This window comes from Salmo trutta, chromosome 15 (assembly GCF_901001165.1).
Source record: "Salmo trutta chromosome 15, fSalTru1.1, whole genome shotgun sequence".
Classification (NCBI taxonomy): domain Eukaryota; kingdom Metazoa; phylum Chordata; class Actinopteri; order Salmoniformes; family Salmonidae; genus Salmo; species Salmo trutta.
In genome coordinates this window covers 48399291-48422375 of record NC_042971.1, presented here as the reverse complement: position 1 = coordinate 48422375, position 23085 = coordinate 48399291, and the positions used below count along the sequence as shown (strand labels likewise).

General features: G+C 44.5%; 1 protein-coding gene and 1 long non-coding RNA gene across 3 annotated transcripts in view; both read right to left on the bottom strand.

Moving 5' to 3' along the window:
- LOC115149214 (PDZ and LIM domain protein 5) overlaps positions 1-23085 on the bottom strand; it is a 109268-nt gene that overhangs the window by 39336 nt on the left and 46847 nt on the right. For both annotated transcript variants that reach the window (XM_029691872.1, XM_029691874.1), the window contains one exon: positions 22272-22423. In XM_029691872.1, the coding sequence (XP_029547732.1) occupies positions 22272-22423 (152 nt within the window). The remainder of the gene's footprint in view (positions 1-22271; positions 22424-23085) is intronic.
- Positions 10005-10636, bottom strand: LOC115149216 (uncharacterized). The gene is made up of 2 exons (XR_003866818.1): positions 10561-10636; positions 10005-10044 (listed from the first exon to the last, which is right to left on the bottom strand). It is a non-coding gene; the product is annotated as an uncharacterized LOC115149216 (long non-coding RNA).

The window sequence follows — 23085 nt, the reverse complement described above, 5'->3', positions numbered from 1 at the left end:
CAGGGTGGAACCCCCAACCTCCGTTCTCTGCGTCTCTGTTCCCAGAGCTGACAGAACAAACACAGGCCAGGTGGAACCCCCAACCACCGTTCTCTGCGTCTCTGTTCCCAGAGCTGACAGAACAAACACAGGCCAGGGTGGAACCCCCAACCTCCGTTCTCTGTGTCTCTGTTCCCAGAGCTGACAGAACAAACACAGGCCAGGTGGAACCCCCAACCTCCGTTCTCTGTGTCTCTGTTCCCAGAGCTGACAGAACAAACACAGGCCAGGGTGGAACCCCCAACCTCCGTTCTCTGTGTCTCTGTTCCCAGAGCTGACAGAACAAACACAGGCCAGGGTGGTCTTGTGAACATCTGTTTAGCCCTCTGCCCTCTGTCTTCCCTCTGTAGCCAGATCACCTGCTGGGCTGTGCTGTTCAGACAGACAGCATGTGTGTGTGTGTTTGTGTACTTGTTTTCCTACATTTTAAGGACCCCAATGTCAAAACAATTCACCCAAATGTCCTGAAAAGGTAGGTGGGAAATAAGGGTTTTGGGGTTATGGTTAGGGTGATTTTTACACTCCAAAAGGTCCTGAAATCTCACAAAAACTAAGCTGTTTGTGTGTGTGTGTGTGTGTGTGTGTGTGTGTGTGTGTGTGTGTGTGTGTGTGTGTGTGTGTGTGTGTGTGTGTGTGTGTGGTGGATAGCTGCATCTGGAAGAATGGGGGGAAACTGAGTAGTATGGCAGTGTGGTATGGTCTGGGGGTAGGCGCTACAAGCTTGGCACACCTGTATTTGGGAGTTTCTCCCATTCTTCTCTGCAGATCCTCTCAAGCTCTGTCAGGTTGGATGGGGAGCATTGCTGCACAGCTACTTTCAGGTCTCTCCAGAGATGTTGGATCGGGTTCAAGTCCGGGCTCTGGCCTGGCCACTCAAGGACATTCAGAGACTTGTCCCGAAGCTACTCCTGCGTTGTCTTGGCTATGTGCTTAGGGTCATTGTCCTGTTGGAAGGTGAACCTTCACCCCAGTCTGAGGTCCTGAGCTCTCTGGAACAGGTTTCCATCGAGGTTCTCTGTACTTTGCTCTTTTCATCTTTCCCTCGATCCTGACTAGTCTCCCAGTCCCTGCCACTGAAAAACATTCTCACAGCATGATGCTGCCACCACCATGCTTCCCTGTAGGTTTCCTCCAGACGTGACGCTTGGCATTCAGGCCAAATAGTTCAATCTTGGTTTCATCAGACCAGAGAATCTTGTTTCTCATGGTCTGAGAGTCTTTAGGTGCCTTTTGGCAAACTCCAAGCGGGCTGTCATGTGCCTTTTACTGAGGAGTGGCTTCCGTCTGACCACTTTATCATAAAGGTCTGATTGGTGGAGTGCTGCAGAGATGGTTGTCCTTCTGGAAGGTTCTCCCATCTCCACAAAGGAACTCTGGAGCTCTGTAAGAGTGACCATCGGGTTCTTGGTCACCTCCCTGACCAAGACCCTTCTCCCCTGATTGCTCAGATTGGCCAGCTCTAGGAAGAGTCTTGGTGGTTCCAAAACCTTTCTATTTGAGAATGATGGAGGCCACTGTGTTCTTGGTGACCTTCAATGCTGCAGACATTGTTTGGTACCCTTCCCCTGATCTGTGCCTGAACACAATCCTATCTAGGAGCTCTACAGACAATTCCTTCGACCTCATGACTTGATTTTTGCTCTGACATGAGGTCGACTGTGGGACCTTATGTAGACAGGTGTGTGCCTTTCCAAATCATGTCCAATCAATTTAATTTACAACAGGTGGACTCCAATGAAGTTGTAGAAACATCTCAAGGGTGATCAATGGAAACAGGATGCACCTGAGCTCAATTTTGAGTCTCATAGCAAAGGGTCTGAAAACTTATGTAAATAAGGTATTTCAGTTTTTTACTTTTTGTACATTTGCAAAAATGTCAAAAACCTGTTTTCGCTTTGTCATTATGCGGTATTGTGAGTAGATTGATGAGGAAAAATGTGTATTTAATCAATTTAAGGCTGTAACGTAACAAAATATGGAAAAAGTCAAGCGGTTTGAATACTTTCCGAAGGCACTGCATGTAATCCATCAAGTCACATTGACATATGTTATGACTCAAGGAGCCATGCATTTCTGATTTATTGGGATCTTTTCCAGAGAAGTCTAGACATTCACAGAAAATATGAAACTGTGTTTTTCTGAATCAAATCCTTGAGGGCTAAGTCATGTCACTGAGACTTCAAAAGTCAATCGGTCATTGAGAAAAATGACCATTCAAATCATTAAAAAAATTCCTGTTAAATTCAAGGTGTGTAATCCAATTTTGTCTGCTGATAGAGCACATAACTACAATAGAGGTCTATCCGATCTTTAGTCAGTAAGGATGACTTCCCCCTGCTGAGAGGAGCATGGTTGTAATCAGACAGAGAAAGCCCTTAGCTGTCCCCTCCCTGCTCACATAGAGAGCCTCATTCAGCCTGCCTGCATCCCTGTTCCACTCGCATGAACACAATTTAGTCCAGGAATCCATCTCTCTATGTATTCCACCCAATGTAATCAGGATGCTTCGCCTCATTTGATTCCAGCCAGAGGTTTAAGTCATGTTAAATAGTACCTTAACGGTCACAATGATTTGGTATGTTGACGGTTAATGAGCATTAAAAAAAGAGTATTTCGAAGAGGAAAGCCGTTCAGCTTTGGTGACTCCCTCAGCTCATCAAGGTCACATTAGCTTAATCATAAGGGTGTGATTCAAACGACACGTTGTTTACATACTACTAAAGCTAATGTAGTTTAGCATGGTGCTTTATTCTTCGCAGGCTGAGAAAGAGAGATAGGGAGACAGCGAGGTCTGTGAATGAATAGGCTGGTAGGAAACTGGAACACACACACACACACACACACTCCTGCAGGATAAGGAGATTGGAAGAACGAGCCTGAGGGCAAAGTAGACTGACGCATTTCCCCCCTGTCAGTCTTTCTGTCTGTCTGTCTGAGCCAAGAGCAACAGTCTGGCACATGGCATCTGACTGAGTGATGGAGAGACTGCTAACACAAGACCCAGCTCTCTCAGCACCAGGACACAATGTGACCTCACACACATACGCACACACACACACTACAACTGTGTGTACCGCACTTAGCTAGATATACAGGTGAGAATGACATTATGACATTTTAAGGACACAAACGGCCTAACATCACATCTGGATCCTGGACTTCCTGACGGGACACCACCAGGTGGTGAGGGTAGGCAACAACACATCCGCCACACTGACCCTCACCACTGGGCCCCTCAGGGGTGCGTGCTTAGTCCCCTCCTGTACTGTACGACTGCATGGCCGCGCACGACTCCGACACCATCATTAAGTTTGCTGACGACACAACGGTGGTAGGCCTGATCACCGACGACGGTGAGACAGCCTATTGGAGGTCAGAGACCTGGTACTGTGGTCAACGTCAGCAAGACAAAGGAGCTGATCGTGGACTACAGGAAACAGAGGGCCGAGCACGCCCCCATTCACATCAACGGGGCTAAAGTGGAGCAGGTCGAGAGCTTCAACTTCCTCGGTATCCACATCACTAAGGATCTATCATGGTCCAAACACACCAACACAGTCGTGAAGAGGGCACGACCACACCTCTTCCACCTCAGGAGGCTGAAAAGATTTGCCATGGGCCCTTGGATCCTCAAAAGTTCTACAACTGCACTATTGAGAGATGGAGAGAGAGGTGGCAAGAGATGGAGAGAGAAAGAGGGAGAGAGATGGAGAGACAGGGACAGAGAGAGAGAGAGAGACACAGAGAGAGAGAAAGAGAGTGATCCACTCTAGGTACAGTGAGGAGAGAGATGGAGAGACAGAGAGAGAGAAAGAGAGTGATCCACTCTAGGTACAGTGAGGAGAGAGATGGAGAGACAGAGAGAGAGAAAGAGAGTGATCCACTCTAGGTACAGTGAGGAGAGAGATGGAGAGACAGAGAGAGAGAAAGAGAGTGATCCACTCTAGGTACAGTGAGGAGAGAGAGCTCTAATCTTATGGAAAGAGAGGAGAGGTGAGGATAGAGGGTTTATTTTTGGTGTGAAAGCGTGTTTCCATTGTCAGTCTCACTCACATGATGTGTGTGTGTGTGTGTAATGATTAGTCCCCAGTCCTCTCAGCAGTAGGCAGGTGTCAGGGAGGGCCGAGGGGACATTAACAGCCAGGGAATTACATCATAAGCATGAGGAGACCCGAAGTCCCATCACACATCAAATATCATTCTTTTTTAGTCTTTTTTATTATTATTTGTCTACTGTTTGACATTTCACTGCATTGTTAGGAGTTAGTAACATTTCACTGCATTGTTAGGAGTTAGTAACATTTCACTGCATTGTTAGGAGTTAGTAACATTTCACTGCATTGTTAGGAGTTAGTAACATTTCACTGCATTGTTAGGAGCTAGTAACATTTCACTGCATTGTTAGGAGCTTGTAACATTTCACTGCATTGTTAGGAGCTAGTAACATTTCACTGCATTGTTAGGAGCTAGTAACATTTCACTGCATTGTTAGGAGCTAGTAACATTTCACTGCATTGTTAGGAGCTAGTAACATTTCACTGCATTGTTAGGAGCTAGTAACATTTCACTGCATTGTTAGGAGCTAGTAACATTTCACTGCATTGTTAGGAGCTAGTAACATTTCACTGCATTGTTAGGAGCTAGTAACATTTCACTGCATTGTTAGGAGCTAGTAACATTTCACTGCATTGTTAGGAGCTAGTAACATTTCACTGCACCCGCTATAACAACTGCTAAACTGTGTACGCAACCAATAAACTTTGATTTGATTTAGATGTGTTTCCTCTGTCACACACACTCTTCCTTCCACCATATACACACACACGCACACGCACACACACACATAAGCAGATGGTTCATAATATCTCTTCCAGACTATCCTGCATCAATCTGTTCCCCTGAATGACAGCCGGCCGAAGAACAGGATCATTCATACCATACTAGAAGTCACACACGCGCCGGGCAAACATACGCATGTACGCACGCACGCACGCACACACACACAAACACACACACATTGTGGACAGGAGATAATTAATCCCATACCAGAAGGTAATCTGGAACAGTTTGGCCAATCTGGACCAGTAACTGTAATTTAATATAAGACAAACTCTCACTTCCAGCGCATTAGAAGCAATTGCATCCATTACACAGACAACTTGGACCGCTTCCGATGCCATGTGGGTCCCACAGCACAATCAGTCCGTTTACACCTGACAGTTTACAACAGAGACAGATAACTAACTGCCTGTAATAAATACAACATTTCCAGGCCGAAACATAGACTTCCAGGTTAATTATCAGGAGAATAAAGATTAAGCAGCAAAAAAACTGATGGTTTGATATAATTGAATATAATTGCACAATAAGACCTGCTCGATATACCTGATGAGCTTTATTAAGGAGTTTATAACGGTCCTCATGCCTGAATGCTCCCAGCTGAACAATAACGATATGAACATGATGTTATCAGAAACACTCAAAGAAGGTCAACATGACTTTTAAAGATTAAGAGGAAAAGCACGGCCATGGAAGAGAAACTCTGAAAAGTAAAAGTATGGGAAACACTGTCTCTCTCAAAATGTTCTTTCTAGAAATAGACATCATTTCCTCAGTTCAAGTTAAATGAGTCTGGTTTCAGAGTGGGACCATGTCCAAAGTAGTGAACAACCCCAGCAGACTGACCCCTCTCACCCTCTCCCTCCTCCACTCAACATCTGGCCACGGCCAGGCATAAAAGCATGAGCTCCGTATTACATTATAATGTCCTTTCCCTCACCCCCTACCCCCTCACCCCCTACCCCCTCACCCCCTACCCCCTTCACACAGCAGCTTCAGTCTACCAAGGAAACACTGGCCGTCTGTGTCTGGTTCAGAGCTAGGCTTCCTCTCTTCTCCCCCTGTCTAATAGAGCTGCTAGCTAGCATACGGCTGACTGGCTGCTATGCAAACAGCAGGCCTGACTATACTGTACACTGTGTCAGTGGACAAGCTGTACCAGCGAAGGAGAGCAGCACAGCAGGCCTGACTATACTGTACACTGTGTCAGTGGACAAGCTGTACCAGCGAAGGAGAGCAGCACAGCAGGCCTGACTATACTGTACACTGTGTCAGTGGACAAGCTGTACCAGCGAAGGAGAGCAGCACAGCAGGCCTGACTATACTGTACACTGTGTCAGTGGACAAGCTGTACCAGCGAAGGAGAGCAGCACAGCAGGCCTGACTATACTGTACACTGTGTCAGTGGACAAGCTGTACCAGCGAAGGAGAGCAGCACAGCAGGCCTGACTATACTGTACACTGTGTCAGTGGACAAGCTGTACCAGCGAAGGAGAGCAGCACAGCAGGCCTGACTATACTGTACACTGTGTCAGTGGACAAGCTGTACCAGCGAAGGAGAGCAGCACAGCAGGTGGACATGCGCTACATGACGCTGGAGGTCGCAGATGATTTACACACAAAACTGAAAGGCTGATTGGCCAGTCAAAAGTTATTCTGTACATTAAAAGAAAGGCCACAGAGGCCCTATCTAACGTCATAGATGAGGACAAGACACAGAGGCCCTATCTAACTTCATAGATGAGGACAAGACACAGAGGCCCTATCTAACGTCATAGATGAGGACAAGACACAGAGGCCCTATCTAACGTCATAGATGAGGACAAGACACAGAGGCCCTATCTAACTTCATAGATGAGGACAAGACACAGAGGCCCTATCTAACGTCATAGATGAGGACAAGACACAGAGGCCCTATCTAACGTCATAGATGAGGACAAGACACAGAGGCCCTATCTAACGTCATAGATGTGGACAAGACACAGAGGCCCTATCTAACTTCATAGATGAGGACAAGACACAGAGGCCCTATCTAACTTCATAGATGAGCACAAGACACAGAGGCCCTATCTAACGTCATAGATGAGCACAAGACACAGAGGCCCTATCTAACGTCATAGATGAGGACAAGACACAGAGGCCCTATCTAACTTCATAGATGAGCACAAGACACAGAGGCCCTATCTAACTTCATAGATGAGGACAAGACACAGAGGCCCTATCTAACTTCATAGATGAGGACAAGACACAGAGGCCCTATCTAACGTCATAGATGAGGACAAGACACAGAGGCCCTATCTAACTTCATAGATGAGCACAAGACACAGAGGCCCTATCTAACTTCATAGATGAGCACAAGACACAGAGGCCCTATCTAACTTCATAGATGAGCACAAGACACAGAGGCCCTATCTAACGTCATAGATGAGGACAAGACACAGAGGCCCTATCTAACGTCATAGATGAGCACAAGACACAGAGGCCCTATCTAACTTCATAGATGAGCACAAGACACAGAGGTCTAGTCTACCACAGTAAAGTATAAGCCAACTGACAGAGACACAAAGATTTGGTCCCAATGCTGCCGATTACTCCTCTATTCATCTCTCTCAAAAATGGTATTTCTCTTTTTTCACATGTAAGTAACATCTGAGCTCAGGGAGCACAAAAAGAGAGAGAGAAAAGAGGCATGCGTGTATATGAACCAAACAGACAGCATGAAGACAGGTAAAAGACAAGCTGTGTGCTTTGACATCTTTTATATGTTGAAACTGTTGGTAAATGCCATTTCCACTTGACTGTTTCTCTGTGTTGTGTTGTGAGCTACAGCGAGCTGATGAGAGAGTGAGAGGCCAGTCTGTACTGATAGGCCTGAGAGCAGACTGGGATTGAAACTGACAGAGAAACACAGGGGTTATACACTGAAGCCTTTCAAAACGCTCCTAACACACAGCACTGTCAAAACACAGCCCCAAAGCTTGAAGGTTCCACATTGTGAAATGATTTGTGCAGACTGACATATTCTCTCTCTCTCTCTCTCTCTCTCTCTCTCATACATTTAGAGAACATGAGGGGATCTGACATTTTGTTCTTTGAGGTTTTGGATCCAGGTGCACCAGCCAAATTATCAGGAGGAGCAGTGTTTTACTGCTCTGTGTTGCATATTTCCATGACAATAAATAAACATCAATTATCATCGTTTCCTCAGGCTCCCTTCCACACCCTCCTTGCAGAACTCCCTGTGTTAGCTGTCTCTCAACCCTAGGAAGACATGTCCATATTTTAATTTTTATTTATTTAACCTTTATTTAACTAGGCAAGTCAGTTAAGAACAAATTCTTATTTACAATGACGGCCCACCAAAAGGCAAAAGGCCTCCTGCGAGGACGGGGGCCTGGGATTAAAAAGAAAAAATGGATACAATATAAATACAGGTCAAAACACACATCACAACAAGAGAGACAACACAGCACTGCATAAAGAGAGACATAAGACAACAACATAACAAGACAGCAACACATGACAACACAGCATGGTAGCAACACAACATGGTAGCAGCACAAAACATTGTACAAACATTATTGGGCACAGACAACAGCACAAAGGCAAGAAGGTAGAGACAACAATACATCATGCAAAGCAGTCACAACTGTCAGTAAGAGTGTCCATGATTGAGTCTTTGAATGAAGAGATGAAACTGTCCAGTTTGAGTGTTTGTTATAGCTTGTTCCAGTCGCTAGCTGCAGTGAACTGAAAAGAGGAGCGATCCAGGGATGTGTGAGCTTTGGGGACCTTTAACAGAATGTGACTAGCAGAACGGGTGTTGTATGTGGAGAATGAGGGCTGCAGTAGATATTTCACATAGGGGGGAGTGAGGCCTAAGAGGGTTTTATAGATAAGCATAAACCAGTGGGTCTTGCGACGGGTATACAGAGATGCCCAGTTTACAAAGGAGTATAGAGTGCAGTGATGTGTCCTATAAGGAGCATTGGTGGCAAATCTGATGGCCGAATGGTAAAGATATATACAAGTGAAGCAGAATGAGATGTGTTGTAAAGTGACAGGTTGTCATTACAAACAAGCACACTGTCTTGATCGGCCAGTTTGTGCTTATGAATATGTTCTCAGCTTTTAAAAGCCCAAACTCGGTCAGTCTTCCACAAACCGTATTTAGCCTATTGTGGGTTGTGAAATCCTTGATCTCATCAAAACAGGAAAGGGCAATGACATCAACAGTGCCATTACTGCAGACAGTAGATGTTACTGTATATCTGCACAGTACAGTTATACAGCATACAACACATGCTACTTAACTGACAAGTAGAGTAACAGTTAAGGCAAAAAAATAACGTACGAGAAATAAGACGCAAAGCACCTATTGTTTCATACACACAGAATGTTTCAGATATATACCATCCCCGTATAAGGTGTTTCAGAGGGGTGATATCATAGACCAGTCTACCCTTCCCCCTTATCCCTATGTCATTAAACTTTCAGCCAGACCATTAGTCAGGGCCCTCCCCTTTTACTGTCCCTTTTTCTTTCACACTGAGCCAGAGTAGTCTGTCTGTCTGTCTGTCTGTCTGTCTGTCTGTCTGTCTGTCTGTCTGTCTGTCTGTCTGTCTGTCACATCCATCTCCAGAGCAGTGTCTGTCTGTCTGTCTGTCTGTCTGTCTGTCTGTCTGTCTGTCTGTCTGTCTGTCTGTCTGTCTGTCTGTCTGTTTCTCACATCCACCTCCAGAGTAGTGTCTGTCTGTCTGTCACATCCACCTCCAGAGTAGTGTCTGTCTGTCCATCACATCCACCTCCAGAGTAGTGTCTGTCTGTCTGTCTGTCTGTCTGTCTGTCTGTCTGTCTGTCTGTCTGTCTGTCTGTCTGTCTGTCTATCTGTCACATCCACCTCCAGAGTAGTGTCTGTCTGTCTGTCTGTCTGTCTGTCTGTCTGTCTGTCTGTCTGTCTGTCTGTCTGTCTGTCTGTCTGTCTGTCACATCCACCTCCAGGGTAGTGTCTGTCTGTCCATCACATCCACCTCCAGGGTAGTGTCTGTCTGTCTGTCTGTCTGTCTGTCTGTCTGTCTGTCTGTCTGTCTGTCTGTCTGTCTGTCTGTCTGTCTCCAGTGTCTGTCTGTCTGTCTGTCTGTCTGTCTGTCTGTCTGTCACATCCACCTCCAGGGAAGTGTCAGTCTGTCCATCACATCCACCTCCAGGGTAGTGTCTGTCTGTCTGTCTGTCTGTCTGTCTGTCTGTCTGTCTGTCTGTCTGTCTGTCTGTCTGTCTGTCTGTCTGTCTGTCTGTCTGTCTGTCTGTCTGTCTGTCTGTCTGTCACATCCACCTCCAGAGTAGTGTCTGTCTGTCCATCACATCCACCTCCAGAGTAGTGTCTGTCTGTCCATCACATCCACCTCCAGAGTAGTGTCTGTCTGTCCATCACATCCACCTCCAGAGTAGTGTCTGTCTGTCCATCACATCCACCTCCAGAGTAGTGTCTGTCTGTCCATCACATCCACCTCCAGAGTAGTGTCTGTCTGTCCATCACATCCACCTCCAGAGTAGTGTCTGTCTGTCCATCACATCCACCTCCAGAGTAGTGTCTGTCTGTCCATCACATCCACCTCCAGAGTAGTGTCTGTCTGTCCATCACATCCACCTCCAGAGTAGTGTCTGTCTGTCCATCACATCCACCTCCAGAGTAGTGTCTGTCTGTCCATCACATCCACCTCCAGAGTAGTGTCTGTCTGTCCATCACATCCACCTCCAGAGTACGCTCTTAGAAAAAAGGGTTCCAAAGGGGTTCTTTGGCTGTCCCCATAGAATAACCCTTAAAATAACAATTTTTGGTTCCAGGTAGAACACCTTCTTGGTTCCAGGTAGAACTATTTTCAGTTCCATGTAGAACCCTCTGTGTAAAGGGTTCTACATGGAACTCAAAAGGGTTCCACCTGAAAGCAAAAAGGGTTTTTCAAAGGGTTATTCTATGGGGACAGCTGAAGAACCCTTTTAGGTTCTAGATAGCACCATTTTTTCTAAGGATGTAGTGTCTATCTGTCAATCACATCCAGAGTAATGTCTGTCTGTCCATCACATCCACCTCCAGAGTAGTGTCTGTCTGTCCATCACATCCACCTCCAGAGTAGTGTCTGTCTGTCTGTCCATCACATCCACCTCCAGAGTAGTGTCTGTCTGTCTGTCTGTCACATCCACCTCCAGAGTAGTGTCTGTCTGTCCATCACATCCACCTCCAGAGTAGTGTCTGTCTGTCTGTCCATCACATCCACCTCCAGAGTAGTGTCTGTCTGTCTGTCCATCACATCCACCTCCAGAGTAGTGTCTGTCTGTCCATCACATCCACCTCCAGAGTAGTGTCTGTCTGTCTGTCCATCACATCCACCTCCAGAGTAGTGTCTGTCTGTCTGTCCATCACATCCACCTCCAGAGTAGTGTCTGTCTGTCTGTCCATCACATCCACCTCCAGAGTAGTGTCTGTCTGCCTGTCCATCACATCCACCTCCAGAGTAGTGTCTGTCTGTCTGTCCATCACATCCACCTCCAGAGTAGTGTCTGTCTGTCTGTCCATCACATCCACCTCCAGAGTAGTGTCTGTCTGCCTGTCCATCACATCCACCTCCAGAGTAGTGTCTGTCTGCCTGTCCATCACATCCACCTCCAGAGTAGTGTCTGTCTGTCTGTCCATCACATCCACCTCCAGAGTAGTGTCTGTCTGCCTGTCCATCACATCCACCTCCAGAGTAGTGTCTGTCTGTCTGTCCATCACATCCACCTCCAGAGTAGTGTCTGTCTGTCTGTCCATCACATCCACCTCCAGAGTAGTGTCTGTCTGTCTGTCTGTCTGTCTGTCTGTCTGTCTGTCTGTCTGTCTGTCTGTCTGTCTGTCTGTCCATCACATCCACCTCCAGAGTAGTGTCTGTCTGTCTGTCCATCACATCCACCTCTAGAGTAGTGTCTGTCTGCCTGTCCATCACATCCACCACCAGAGTAGTGTCTGTCTGTCTGTCCATCACATCCACCTCCAGAGTAGTGTCTGTCTGTCCATCACATCCACCTCCAGGTTTATTCCTCTCTTGCCCTCCCTCTCTCCCCCTTTCTACTGCTGAGAGATTTCTATAACAATCCCTCTCACTAATTCTCTCTCTCTTTCTTTCTCTCTCTCCCCCTCTCAATCTGTGGCAATAAATAAACATCAATTATCATAGTTTCCTCAGGCTCCTTTACCGCACTCTCCTGGCAGAACTCATTGTGTTAGTTCTCTCTCAACCCTGGGAAGACATTTCCATACAAGCGAAGCAGACAGAGATGTGTTGTAAAGTGACGTTGTCATTACGATCATAACACACATTAGGGTTGTTCAGACAGTTTGTGCTTATGAATATGTTCTCAGTTTTTAACAGTCCAAGCCTGGATGGAAAACCCGTTTTACTTTTCTGAGGAATTTCTGAGAGAGGTCACTGCAACTTGAGCAGAAACATACTAATCGGGTGGTCTCCAAGTGTAACCAGTCAATCTAAGAAGAAAATAATTCATAATCTTACTGTAGCTTACTTAGAGATACCCTCACAGTCGAACTAGAGCTAGGTCTGTGCATGCTCTGCATCACTCTGCTGATACGTGGAAATACTCTCTCTCTCTCCAACCCTCGAGCCATGGACATGAACTGCTAGCACGAGACAAGAGATTAAAGCGTTCTTGGATACCCAGTTGCTATCACCTCGTAAAGTCTGCAAATCAAAGTAGCATGCTAGCCTAGCTCCTAGCCTCCCTAGTTAGTGTTAGCGTGTGCTGCTCTGTGGCTCAGGGGGTGTGGGGAGGCTGGTAAGCAGCAGAAGTGTCAAAGGGGAGGCGTTGAGTGATGGAAAGAATACATCTGGCAGAGGATAACTGATGGATATAACGTTGTGGTTTCTCCAGCATGGGCTGAACACAGCAGTGTGAATGATACTGGTTTCTCTCTCAGAAGAAAAAGGGGCTAACCTCCATGTCCTCACCCAAACAAGCCTTTATCATCCAGTCAGATCTGAGCTGCCTGAAATAGATAATAAGATGATAGCTGGAGCTGTATTATTAGATTTCAGTGCAGCCTTTGATGTTATTGATAATTATGTGTTATTGAATAAACTCACTTGATATGGCTTTACATCACCTGCCATCACATGGTTGGAGAGTTATTTATCAAATATAACTCAGAAAGTATTCTTCAATGGAAGTTTCTCTAACAACAGATATGTACAGTGTGGTATCCATCAGGGAAGTTGCCTTGGGCCGTCACTCTTCACTATTTTTACAAATGATTTGCCACTTATCTTACAAAAGCTAATATGGCTATGTATGCTGATGATTGCACACTGGAGAGACCTGAGAATTGCTGTGCAGCAACGATCCCCATCCAACCTGACAGAGCTTGAGAGGATCTGCAGAGAAGAATGGGAGAAACTCCCAAATACAGGTGTGCCAAGCTTGTAGCGTCATTCCCAAGAGGAGTTGAGGCTGTAATCACTGCCAAAGGTGCTTCAACAAAGTACTGAGTAATGTGTCTGAATACTAAAGTAAATGTTATATTTCAGTTTTTTATTTTGAATACATTTGCTAAAATGTCTATAAACCTGGTTTTGCTTTGTCATTGTGGGGTATTGTGTGTAGATTGATGAGGGGGGAAAAACAATTGAATACATTTTAGAATAACTGTAAAGTAATAAAATGTGGAAAAAGTGAAGGGGTCTGAATACTTTCCGAATGCACTGTATTCGTAAGTTTTATGTGGATCCCAGGAAGAGTAACTGCTGCATGTGCAGTAGCTAATGGGGATCCTAATAAACTAAACTAAGCCTTCTTTGATCAATGGTAGAACAACACATTGGATGACAAAGAAAGAACTTTAAAGCCAATAATCTGTCCCCTCACTATAACATATTTTCCTACAGTAGACTCATTCATAGAGCCCTGAACCAGAAATGTTGATGACCTTGTGTGAATGTTCTGCTCACAGAATATCAAACATGACCATATGAGATGACAGTATGTCACCATGTGATGTCACATGCTGGCCTGGTTTGACTCACAGTAATTAATCCTAGGGCATCGTCGCTGTTATGTTGTCAAAACTACAACCAATCCATAATGCTCTTATCACATCAGTCAATAGTATAACAATGATAAATCACCCAGATATGTGTAAAAGGTTGTGTTGACAGATCTAGAACTGGGGCAGTTCCGCTCACTAAGTCTGACATTACAAACAGAGCGAAGCACTGAGGAAATGCAAGGGGTGCCTTCCAAATTGTAAACGACCTAAACCTATCCTCCTGAACCAATCCTCTGGCACCATTCTCAACTGAGTTTGTAAGCATAGGCAGTCCATCCAATATTAAGAAAATATGGTCAGGAAGGGAATGCGGTCAGAAATGATTGGATGGAAATCGATGCATTCTTTTCACATTGCTGAATTGACAAGAAAATGTACAGATGGTGGTTTTGGCGACAGGGGGAGGAGAATGAAGAGGGTCAGGGAGAGATGGCCTGAGAGAGCACATATTGTACCATGATTAGGTATTTGGTATTTTATTAGGATCCCCATTAGCTGTTGCAAAAGAAGCAGCTACTCTTCCTGGGGTCCACACAAAACATGAAACATAATACAGAATGACATAATACAGATCATTAGACAAGAACAGCGCAAGGACAGAACTACATACATTTTTAAAAAGGCACAGGTAGTCTACATATCAATGCATACACACAAACTATCTAGGTCAAATAGGGGAGAGTCGTTGTTCCATGAGGTGTTGCTTTATCTGTTTTTTGAAACCAGGTTTGCTGTTTATTTGAGCGATATGAGATGGAAGGAAGTTCCATGCAATACGGGCTTTATATAATACTGTACGTTTTCTTTAATTTGTTCTGGATTTGGGTACTATGAAAAGACCTCTGGTGTCATGTCTGGTGGGGTAAGTGTGTGTGTCAGAGCTGTGTGTAAGTTGACTATGCAAACAATTTGTGATTTTCAACACATTAATGTTTCTTATAAAAAGAAGAAGTGATGCAGTCAGTCTCTCCTCAACTCTTAGCCAAGAGAGACTGGCATGCATAGTATTTATATCAGCCCTCTGATTACAATGAAGAGCAAAACGTGATGCTCTGTTCTGGGCCAGCTGCAGCTCAACTAGGTCTTTCCTTGCAGCACTGGACCACACGACTAGATAATAATCAAGACAACATGGGTGACAGCACCACCGCTTGAACTGCCTTGCTGTCTACAGTATCTAAATAAGGCAAACAGAAACCTGGCTCCCTTTACTTTTCACCACTTTACCAGTAATGATGTATTCCCAGAACATGCTATCCCCTAAAACTTAAATTAGCCATGTACTTAGATGTATTATTTCAGATCACGAAACACATGTCTTCGCCAGTACAGATATGAAGCATGAGGGTTGCTACATCACTGAATCTCATGCGTATCATCATCGTCTAACATGGCCTGAGTGTTTGATATTTCCTTGTTGCCTTATTACACTTGCTAGATTACAGACAGCTGTGAGATGAGGTCTATTTTCCTTTTCATTAGAGTTAAAAGACTCCTTAATGTAGCGTTGTGGTGACAGAATGAGAGGACATGTGAACCAGGCGCTTTGCTGCTCTTTCAACAACTTTTACAGCTTGGGTGGTGTAGCATGGCGGACGTGTGGAAGTGTTTCCCCTACATCTGTCATGTAGCTGTAGGACTATGATACTCACAGCTATGGAACACACTGGAAGAGTGGCGCTGAGCTTTCCGCTCCCAAGCAATTTGGCCTCTCCGCTCAGCAGCTTCACAGCTTTTCCTATATGGGTTGACTATACTGCAGCACCAGAGGTCTGGTTATTTTTACATTCATTCACATTTATGGAAATTCCAAGGAATTTCCAATACACATTTCCACCACCACCTGTTAGGGACAGTGTTTTAATCACAGATTACGAGGTACCCATTGGCCTCCTTGCAAATAGAGCCTAAAAAGTGTTTGAGCAGCACTTAATTGCTGTAACAGCTCTCCAGAGAACTTATTCAAACTTATCCTTCACTATACTGTACACTACCTCCATACAATGCCAATTCAACATACAATGCCAATTCACACCCATGGGCATTTAGTGAGTAATTAAATAAGAGGTAGTCTTTTAGTTTGATTTAAACATCTTGACTGGACCCATATTGACTGGGGGTTAAAAGTCAGGGTCTCATTGGGTGTCCCCGAGGAGGACAAACTGCTTCTAATGCCTTTAACCTTGGTGAGATGAATGTCCGTCCCTAATACTCCCTAATTGTCACTGAGACACTGGGGGTTTTCCTCTCAATCCCGCTCTAGTGTCTTTATGTCCATCCAGGGCCACTGTATTGTCTTTCTGACCAAACCTTTTCCCCAACTGTGTATGTAGTACTTCACACACTGCATCAAATTATACTGTGCTTGACGAGACACACATACAAAGAGATATATAATGTGCAAACTAAACAAGTCAGAGTGATAAATCTCAACAGCGTCATCATTCATAACGTCCCTGCATTCCTGAGAAGGCCCCAGGGACAATGACAGGGCAGTTATGTATAGCATAAACAGAGCAGGCCAAACTCAGAGACAGTTTAAAGTTCTACCAGGTTCATCGGCTCTCAACCATGATAAACCATACTTGTTTATTTATTCGGCGCATAGAGAAAGAAACTTTTCTGACAAGGCAATGACTCGTAACTGCTAAACGTAAGTGGTGTTTCATTTGGGTAATGGTCCAGGAGGAAATATGTTTTTTCCGTAAGGCATTCACGTAACCGTTTTATATTTCCCTGAAATGTGCCTTAAATACAGAGTTTCAGACAGAATCAACGAAGTCACATGCAAACTCTGTGATCCTTAAAAAAGACACACTAGAGCACTTCTGTCGTGGCCTTACATTAACTAGCAGAGTACCCCGTACAGTAAAACCTACAGGAAGGAGTCATACAGCAGTCTGTAGCAGCACTTCTGTCGTGGCCTTACATTAACTAGCAGAGTACCCCGTACAGTAAAACCTACAGGAAGGAGTCATACAGCAGTCTGTAGCAGCACTTCTGTCGTGGCCTTACATTAACTAGCAGAGTACCCCGTACAGTAAAACCTACAGGAAGGAGTCATACAGCAGTCTGTAGCAGCACTTCTGTCGTGGCCTTACATTAACTAGCAGAGTACCCCGTACAGTAAAACCTACAGGAAGGAGTCATACAGCAGTCTGTAGCAGCACTCAGTTCTACTCTGTGCTGTTAAACTACTGTTGTTTGATTTATAGATTTTGATCCCCATTAACTGTTAAAGAAAATACAGATCACTAATGGACAAGAACACTACCCATATTTAAACTAAGAACACTACGACTAAAGAAAAATACGACTATTTAAAAAATAATAAGAAAGAGAAAATAAATAATATAAAAAAATGAATAATATTAATCTCAAACATTCAAGAACAATCTGTGTGTTTGTGTGTGTGTGTGTGTGTGTGTGTGTCTTCAGAGTCCATGTTGTTCCTTGAGGTGTTGTTTAATCAGATTTTTTTTTAAACTGATTTTATTGTTTGCCTGAGTTACCTGAGGTGGAAGAGAATTCCATGTAGTCGTTGCTCTATGTAGTACTGACATATGTGTGTATGTGGTTGTGTGTGTGTGTGTGTCAGTGTTCATTTTGGCACTCTTTTTTTACATTAAATCTAGTGTTAGTAATTTTGGCTAAAATATAATTAAGTCTTAGTCACATTTTTGTCATTTGAATAATGATTTAGTCAAGTTTGTCAAAATGATGAAAACAGTGGGACATTTTAGTCAACTAAATGCCCTTTCAATTTAGTCACATCATATTTGTATTGACTCATTAACCTATAGTAAACATACATCACTCACTTCCATGTGCACAAACATACAGTACATAGCCTTGTCCTACCAACATAATATCCTATTCTCTTCCAAGCAGCAGAAATATGACAAACATATATAAGAATATAATATAACATCTGGTCAGCCTACATAGATATTACACATTACCTATAAAACAAACAGACACACCCAAGCGCAGAGAGACAGAGAGAGAGAAAGAGAGAGAGAGAGAGAGAGAGTGAGTGAGTGAGAGAGAGAGATGGAGAAAGAGAGAGAGAGAGAGAGAGAGATGTTTTGGGATGAGTTGGACCACAGAGTGAAGAAAAAGGAGCCAACAAGTGCTCAGCATATGTGGGAACTCCTTCAAGACTGTTGGAAAAGCATTCCCCATGAAGCTGGTTGAGAGAATGCCAAGAGTGTGCAAAGCTGTGACTAAGGCAAAGGGTAGATACTTTGAAGAATCTCAAATATAAAATACATGATTCCATATGTGTTATTTCATAGTTTTGATGTCTTCACTATTATTCTACAATGTAGAACATAGTACAAATAAAGAAAAACCCTTGAATGAGTAGGTGTGTCCAAACTTGTGACTGGTAGTGTAAGTGAAAGTCTCTCAGGCCACACTACTTGCCTAGAGAGTTCTCAGCTATACTTTTCGTGGCTGTTTATGTACCACCACAAACAGATGCTGGCACTAAGACCGCACTCAGTCAGCTGTATAAGGAAATAAGCAAACACGAAACCACTCACCCAGAGGCGGCGCTCCCAGTGGCCGGAGACTTTAATGCAGGGAAACTTAAATCAGTTCTACCAAATCCCTATCCACATGTTACATGTGCAACCAGAGGGAAAAAAATTCTAGATCACCTGTACTCCACACACAGAGACGCGTACAAAGCTCTCCCTCACCCTCCATTTGGTAAATCCGACCACAACTCTATCCTCCTGATTCCTGCTTACAAGCAAAAATTAAAGTAGAAAGCACCCGTGACTCGGTCTATAAAAAAGTGGTCAGATGAAGCAGATGCTAAACTACAGGATTGTTTTGCTAGCACAGACTGGAACATGTTCTGGGATTCTTCTGATGACATTGAGGAATACACCACATCAGTCACTGGCTTTATCAATAAGTGCATCGAGGACGTCGTCCCCACAGTGACTGTACGTACATACCCCAACCAGAAGCCATGGATTACAGGCAACATTGGCACTGAGCTAAAGGGTAGAGCTGCCGTTTTCAAGGTGCGGGACTCTAACCCGGAAGCTTACAAGAAATCCCGCTATGCCCTACGACAAACCATCAAACAGGCAAAGCATCAATACAGGGCTAAGGTTGAATCATACTACACCGGCTCCGACGCTCGTCGGATGTGGCAGGGCTTGCAAACTATTACAGACCACAAAGGGAAACACAGCTGCGAGCTGCCCAGTGACACGAGCCTACCAGATGAGCTAAATCACTTCTATGCTCGCTTCGAGGCAAGCAACACTGAGGCATGCATGAGAGCATCAGCTGTTCCGGATGACTGTGTGATCACGCTCTCCGTAGCCGACGTGAGAAAGACCTTCAAACAGGTCAACATACACAAGGCTGCGGGGCCAGACAGATTACCAGGACGTGTGCTCCAGGTATGTGCTGACCAACTGGTAGGTGTCTTCACTGACATTTTCAACATGTCCCTGATTGAGTCTGTAATACCAATATCAATTAGACCACCATAGTCCCTGTGCCCAAGAACACAAAGGCAACCTGCCTAAATGACTACAGACCCATAGCACTCATGTCCGTAGCCATGAGGTGCTTTGAAAGGCTGGTCATGGCTCACATCAGCACCATTATCCCAGAAACCCTAGACCCACTCTAATTTGCATACCGCTCAAACAGATCCACAGATGATGCAATCTCTATTGCACTCCACACTGCCCTTTCCCACCTGGAGAAAAGGAACACCTATGTGAGAATGCTATTCATTGACTACAGCTCAGCGTTCAACACCATAGTACCCTCAAAGCTCATCACTAAGCTAAGGAACCTGGGACTAAACACCTCCCTCTGCAACTGGATTCTGGACTTCCTGATGGGCCGCCCCCAGGTGGTGAGGGTAGGTAGCAACACATCTGCCATGCTGATCCTCAACACTGGAGCTCCCAAGGTATGCGTTCTCAGTCCCCTCCTGTACTCCCTGTTCACCCATGACTAGATGGCCAGGCACAACTTCAACACCATCATTAAGTTTGCAGACAACACAACAGTGGTAGGCCTGATCACCGACAACGACGAGACAGCGTATAGGGAGGAGGTCAGAGACCTGGCCGGGTGGTGCCAGAATAACAACCTATCCCTCAATGTAACCAAGACTAAGGAGATGCTTGTGGACTACAGGAAAAGGAGCACCGAGCACGCCCCCATTCTCATCGACGGGGCTGTAGTAGAGCAGGTTGAGAGCTTCAAGTTCCTTGGTGTCCACATCAACAACAAACTAGAATGGTCCAAACACACCAAGACAGTCGTGAAGAGGGCACGACAAAGCCTATTCCCCCTCAGGAAACTAAAAAGATTTGGCATGGGTCCTGAGATCCTCAAAAGGTTCTACAGCTGCAACATCGAGAGCATCCTGACTGGTTGCATCACTGCCTGGTACGGCAATTGCTCGGCCTCCGACCGCAAGGCACTTCAGAGGGTAGTGTGTACGGCCCAGTACATCACTGGGTCTAAGCTGCCTGCCACCCAGGACTTCTACACCAGGCGGTGTCAGAGGAAGGCCCTACAAATTGCCACCCCAGTCATAGACTGTTCTCTCTACTACCGCATGGCAAGCGGTACCGGAGTGCCAAGTCTAGGACAAAAAGGTTTCTCAACAGTTTTTACCCCCAAGCCATAAGACTCCTGAACAGGTAATCAAATTGTTACCCGGACTATTTGCATTGTGTGCCCCCCCCAACCCCTCTTTTTACGCTGCTGCTACTCTCTGTTTATCATATATGCATAGTCACTTTAACCATACCTACATGTACATACTACCTCAATAAGCCTGACTAACCGGTGTCTGTATATAGCCTTGCTACTATTATTTTCAAATGTCTTTTTATTGTTGTTTTATTTCTTTACTTACCTACACACACACACACACACACACACACCTTTTTTTCGCACTATTGGTTAGAGCCTGTAAGTAAGCATTTCACTGTAAGGTCTACATCTGTTGTATTCTCCGCACGAGACAAATAAACTTTGATTTGATTTGACCATGGTGCTACCGTACAGAGTGCTGTTAAGGTGTTTTAATCAATAACTTGGTGATGTGAATATATTTAGTATAGTTTTATCTAAAAAGGAAAACATTTTAATGTTTCACTATTTTAATTTTGGTCCTCCCTTTCCTCCTCTGAGGAGCCTCCACTGTTCCTTATTCAACATGTCAAAGAGGCATGTTTGTTCTAAAAAGCATATTCCTGGACTCCCGAGTGGCACAGCGGTCTAAGGCACTGCATCTCAGTGCTTGAGGCTTCACTACAGGCCTGGGTTTGATCCCATGTTACAAATGGCTTCTGGGTTAAGTGGGAGGGTGTTAAGAAGAGGTTTGGCGGGTCATGTTTCAGAAGACACATGAATTCACCTCTGCCTATCCTAAGCCCGTTGGGGAGTTGCAGTGATGAGACAAGATCGTAATTGGAAATCCTGAAAAAGGTGGTCAAATACAAATAATTATATAAAATAAAAAGTATATTCCTATCTGAATGTTCCAATGCACGATAGAAAGTAAAAAACGTAGCGCCGATATTATAGGTCATATCTTTTGAATGCTAAGGGCTAGAATCAAGCTGTGTTCTCTGAGGAAAAGAGGGAGACTTGGCTACGTTGGCTACAGAACATGGCTATGAAATTCAGTGGGAGGGTTGAGCAAGACTACAAATTCAAAGACAGACTACTTTTCTATACTCAAAGAAAAGAAGAACATAGCTTGACTATTGTTTTACTATTAAACTCAATGTTATTGTTTCTAATTTCATAAAGCAGCTTGTGTTTCATAACCAGGAAAAGGGTAGCTAACTAGAATGCTGTTGGTGACGGGTTAGCTACGGGGAAACAAGAGAATTGACTGTGCAACGTGTATAATCGCAGGCGGAGCTAGAGCCGAGCCTGTCGGCCCACACTCATTGCTTGCTCCTCCGCAGCTCACCAGCTGATGTAGGCTGTGTGCCGGGTGTGGCGTGTCCTTCCCACTGCTGAACAGAACTGCGCTGTGCATTTGTGCTGCTCATATTAATTGTCCTTATAACTGAACATCTCTCCAAAAACTATTTTCCAGTTCATATTTTGGTCACAGAGATAATTTTGTCTCGTTTTAGTCATTTCCGTTCAGATATAGTTTTTTCTGTAAATATTTAGTTAGTCGTCAATTGCCATCAAAAAATTGGTCTTTGACGAATATTTTTGTCACAATTTTTGATAACGAAATGAACACTGGTGTGTGTGTATGAGTTTGTGCGCTGCCTCTTACTTCTGCAGGGTGAGGTTGAGGTTGTCAGTGCAGGCTTTGATCTTGTTCTGGGCCTCCAGGTGGTTCATGCCGTTGGTGGCGATTCCGTCGATAGACAGAACTACATCTCCCACACTCATTTTGGCTTTGGCTGCCTTGCCCCCATCGGTCAGCTGTAAAGACACACAAAACCAAACATACAGGTTGAAATAAAACTAAAATAAACATATACTGTACGCTTGCATTCATTTACTAAAACACTATAAAATTACAGTAGTCCGTCACTATCCCAGGACTGGGAAACTCTATGCTATATTGAGCATAGCTTAGTGTATTTAACCTCCATGCCCTGGAGACTCCCAGTGCCTACTGTATCAGACTCTAAAGACTGATATACAGAATCTCTTTTCATTCATCCTCCTTAAAACAACTTTCTTAAACAAACATTCAGTATGCATGAATTCATTTCAAACTGCCCATTCAACTCTATTTGTTCAGCTCTCTTACCACAGAAAATCTGACAAAAGGCTAAGAAGGACTGATCAACCCTGCAAAGCAAACCCCATGAATAAAAACAGGAACTGATCATTGTGAAATTATGAAACTACACAATAAAATATTGATTTATTATTTTATATTGGCCAAGCAGCACTGTGTTCTCCCTGTGGTGTCGTATGTAACCTTGGTTATGTAACACAGGCCTTTTCTCTCTCTTTATGATGCTGGCCACTTATCAGCTGGGCCCAAAATAGACCAGGCAAACTATCCTGGGTCACAAAGTCAGACAGACAGGCCCTTTACACATGCTGTGTGTACAGTCAGACAGACAGACAGA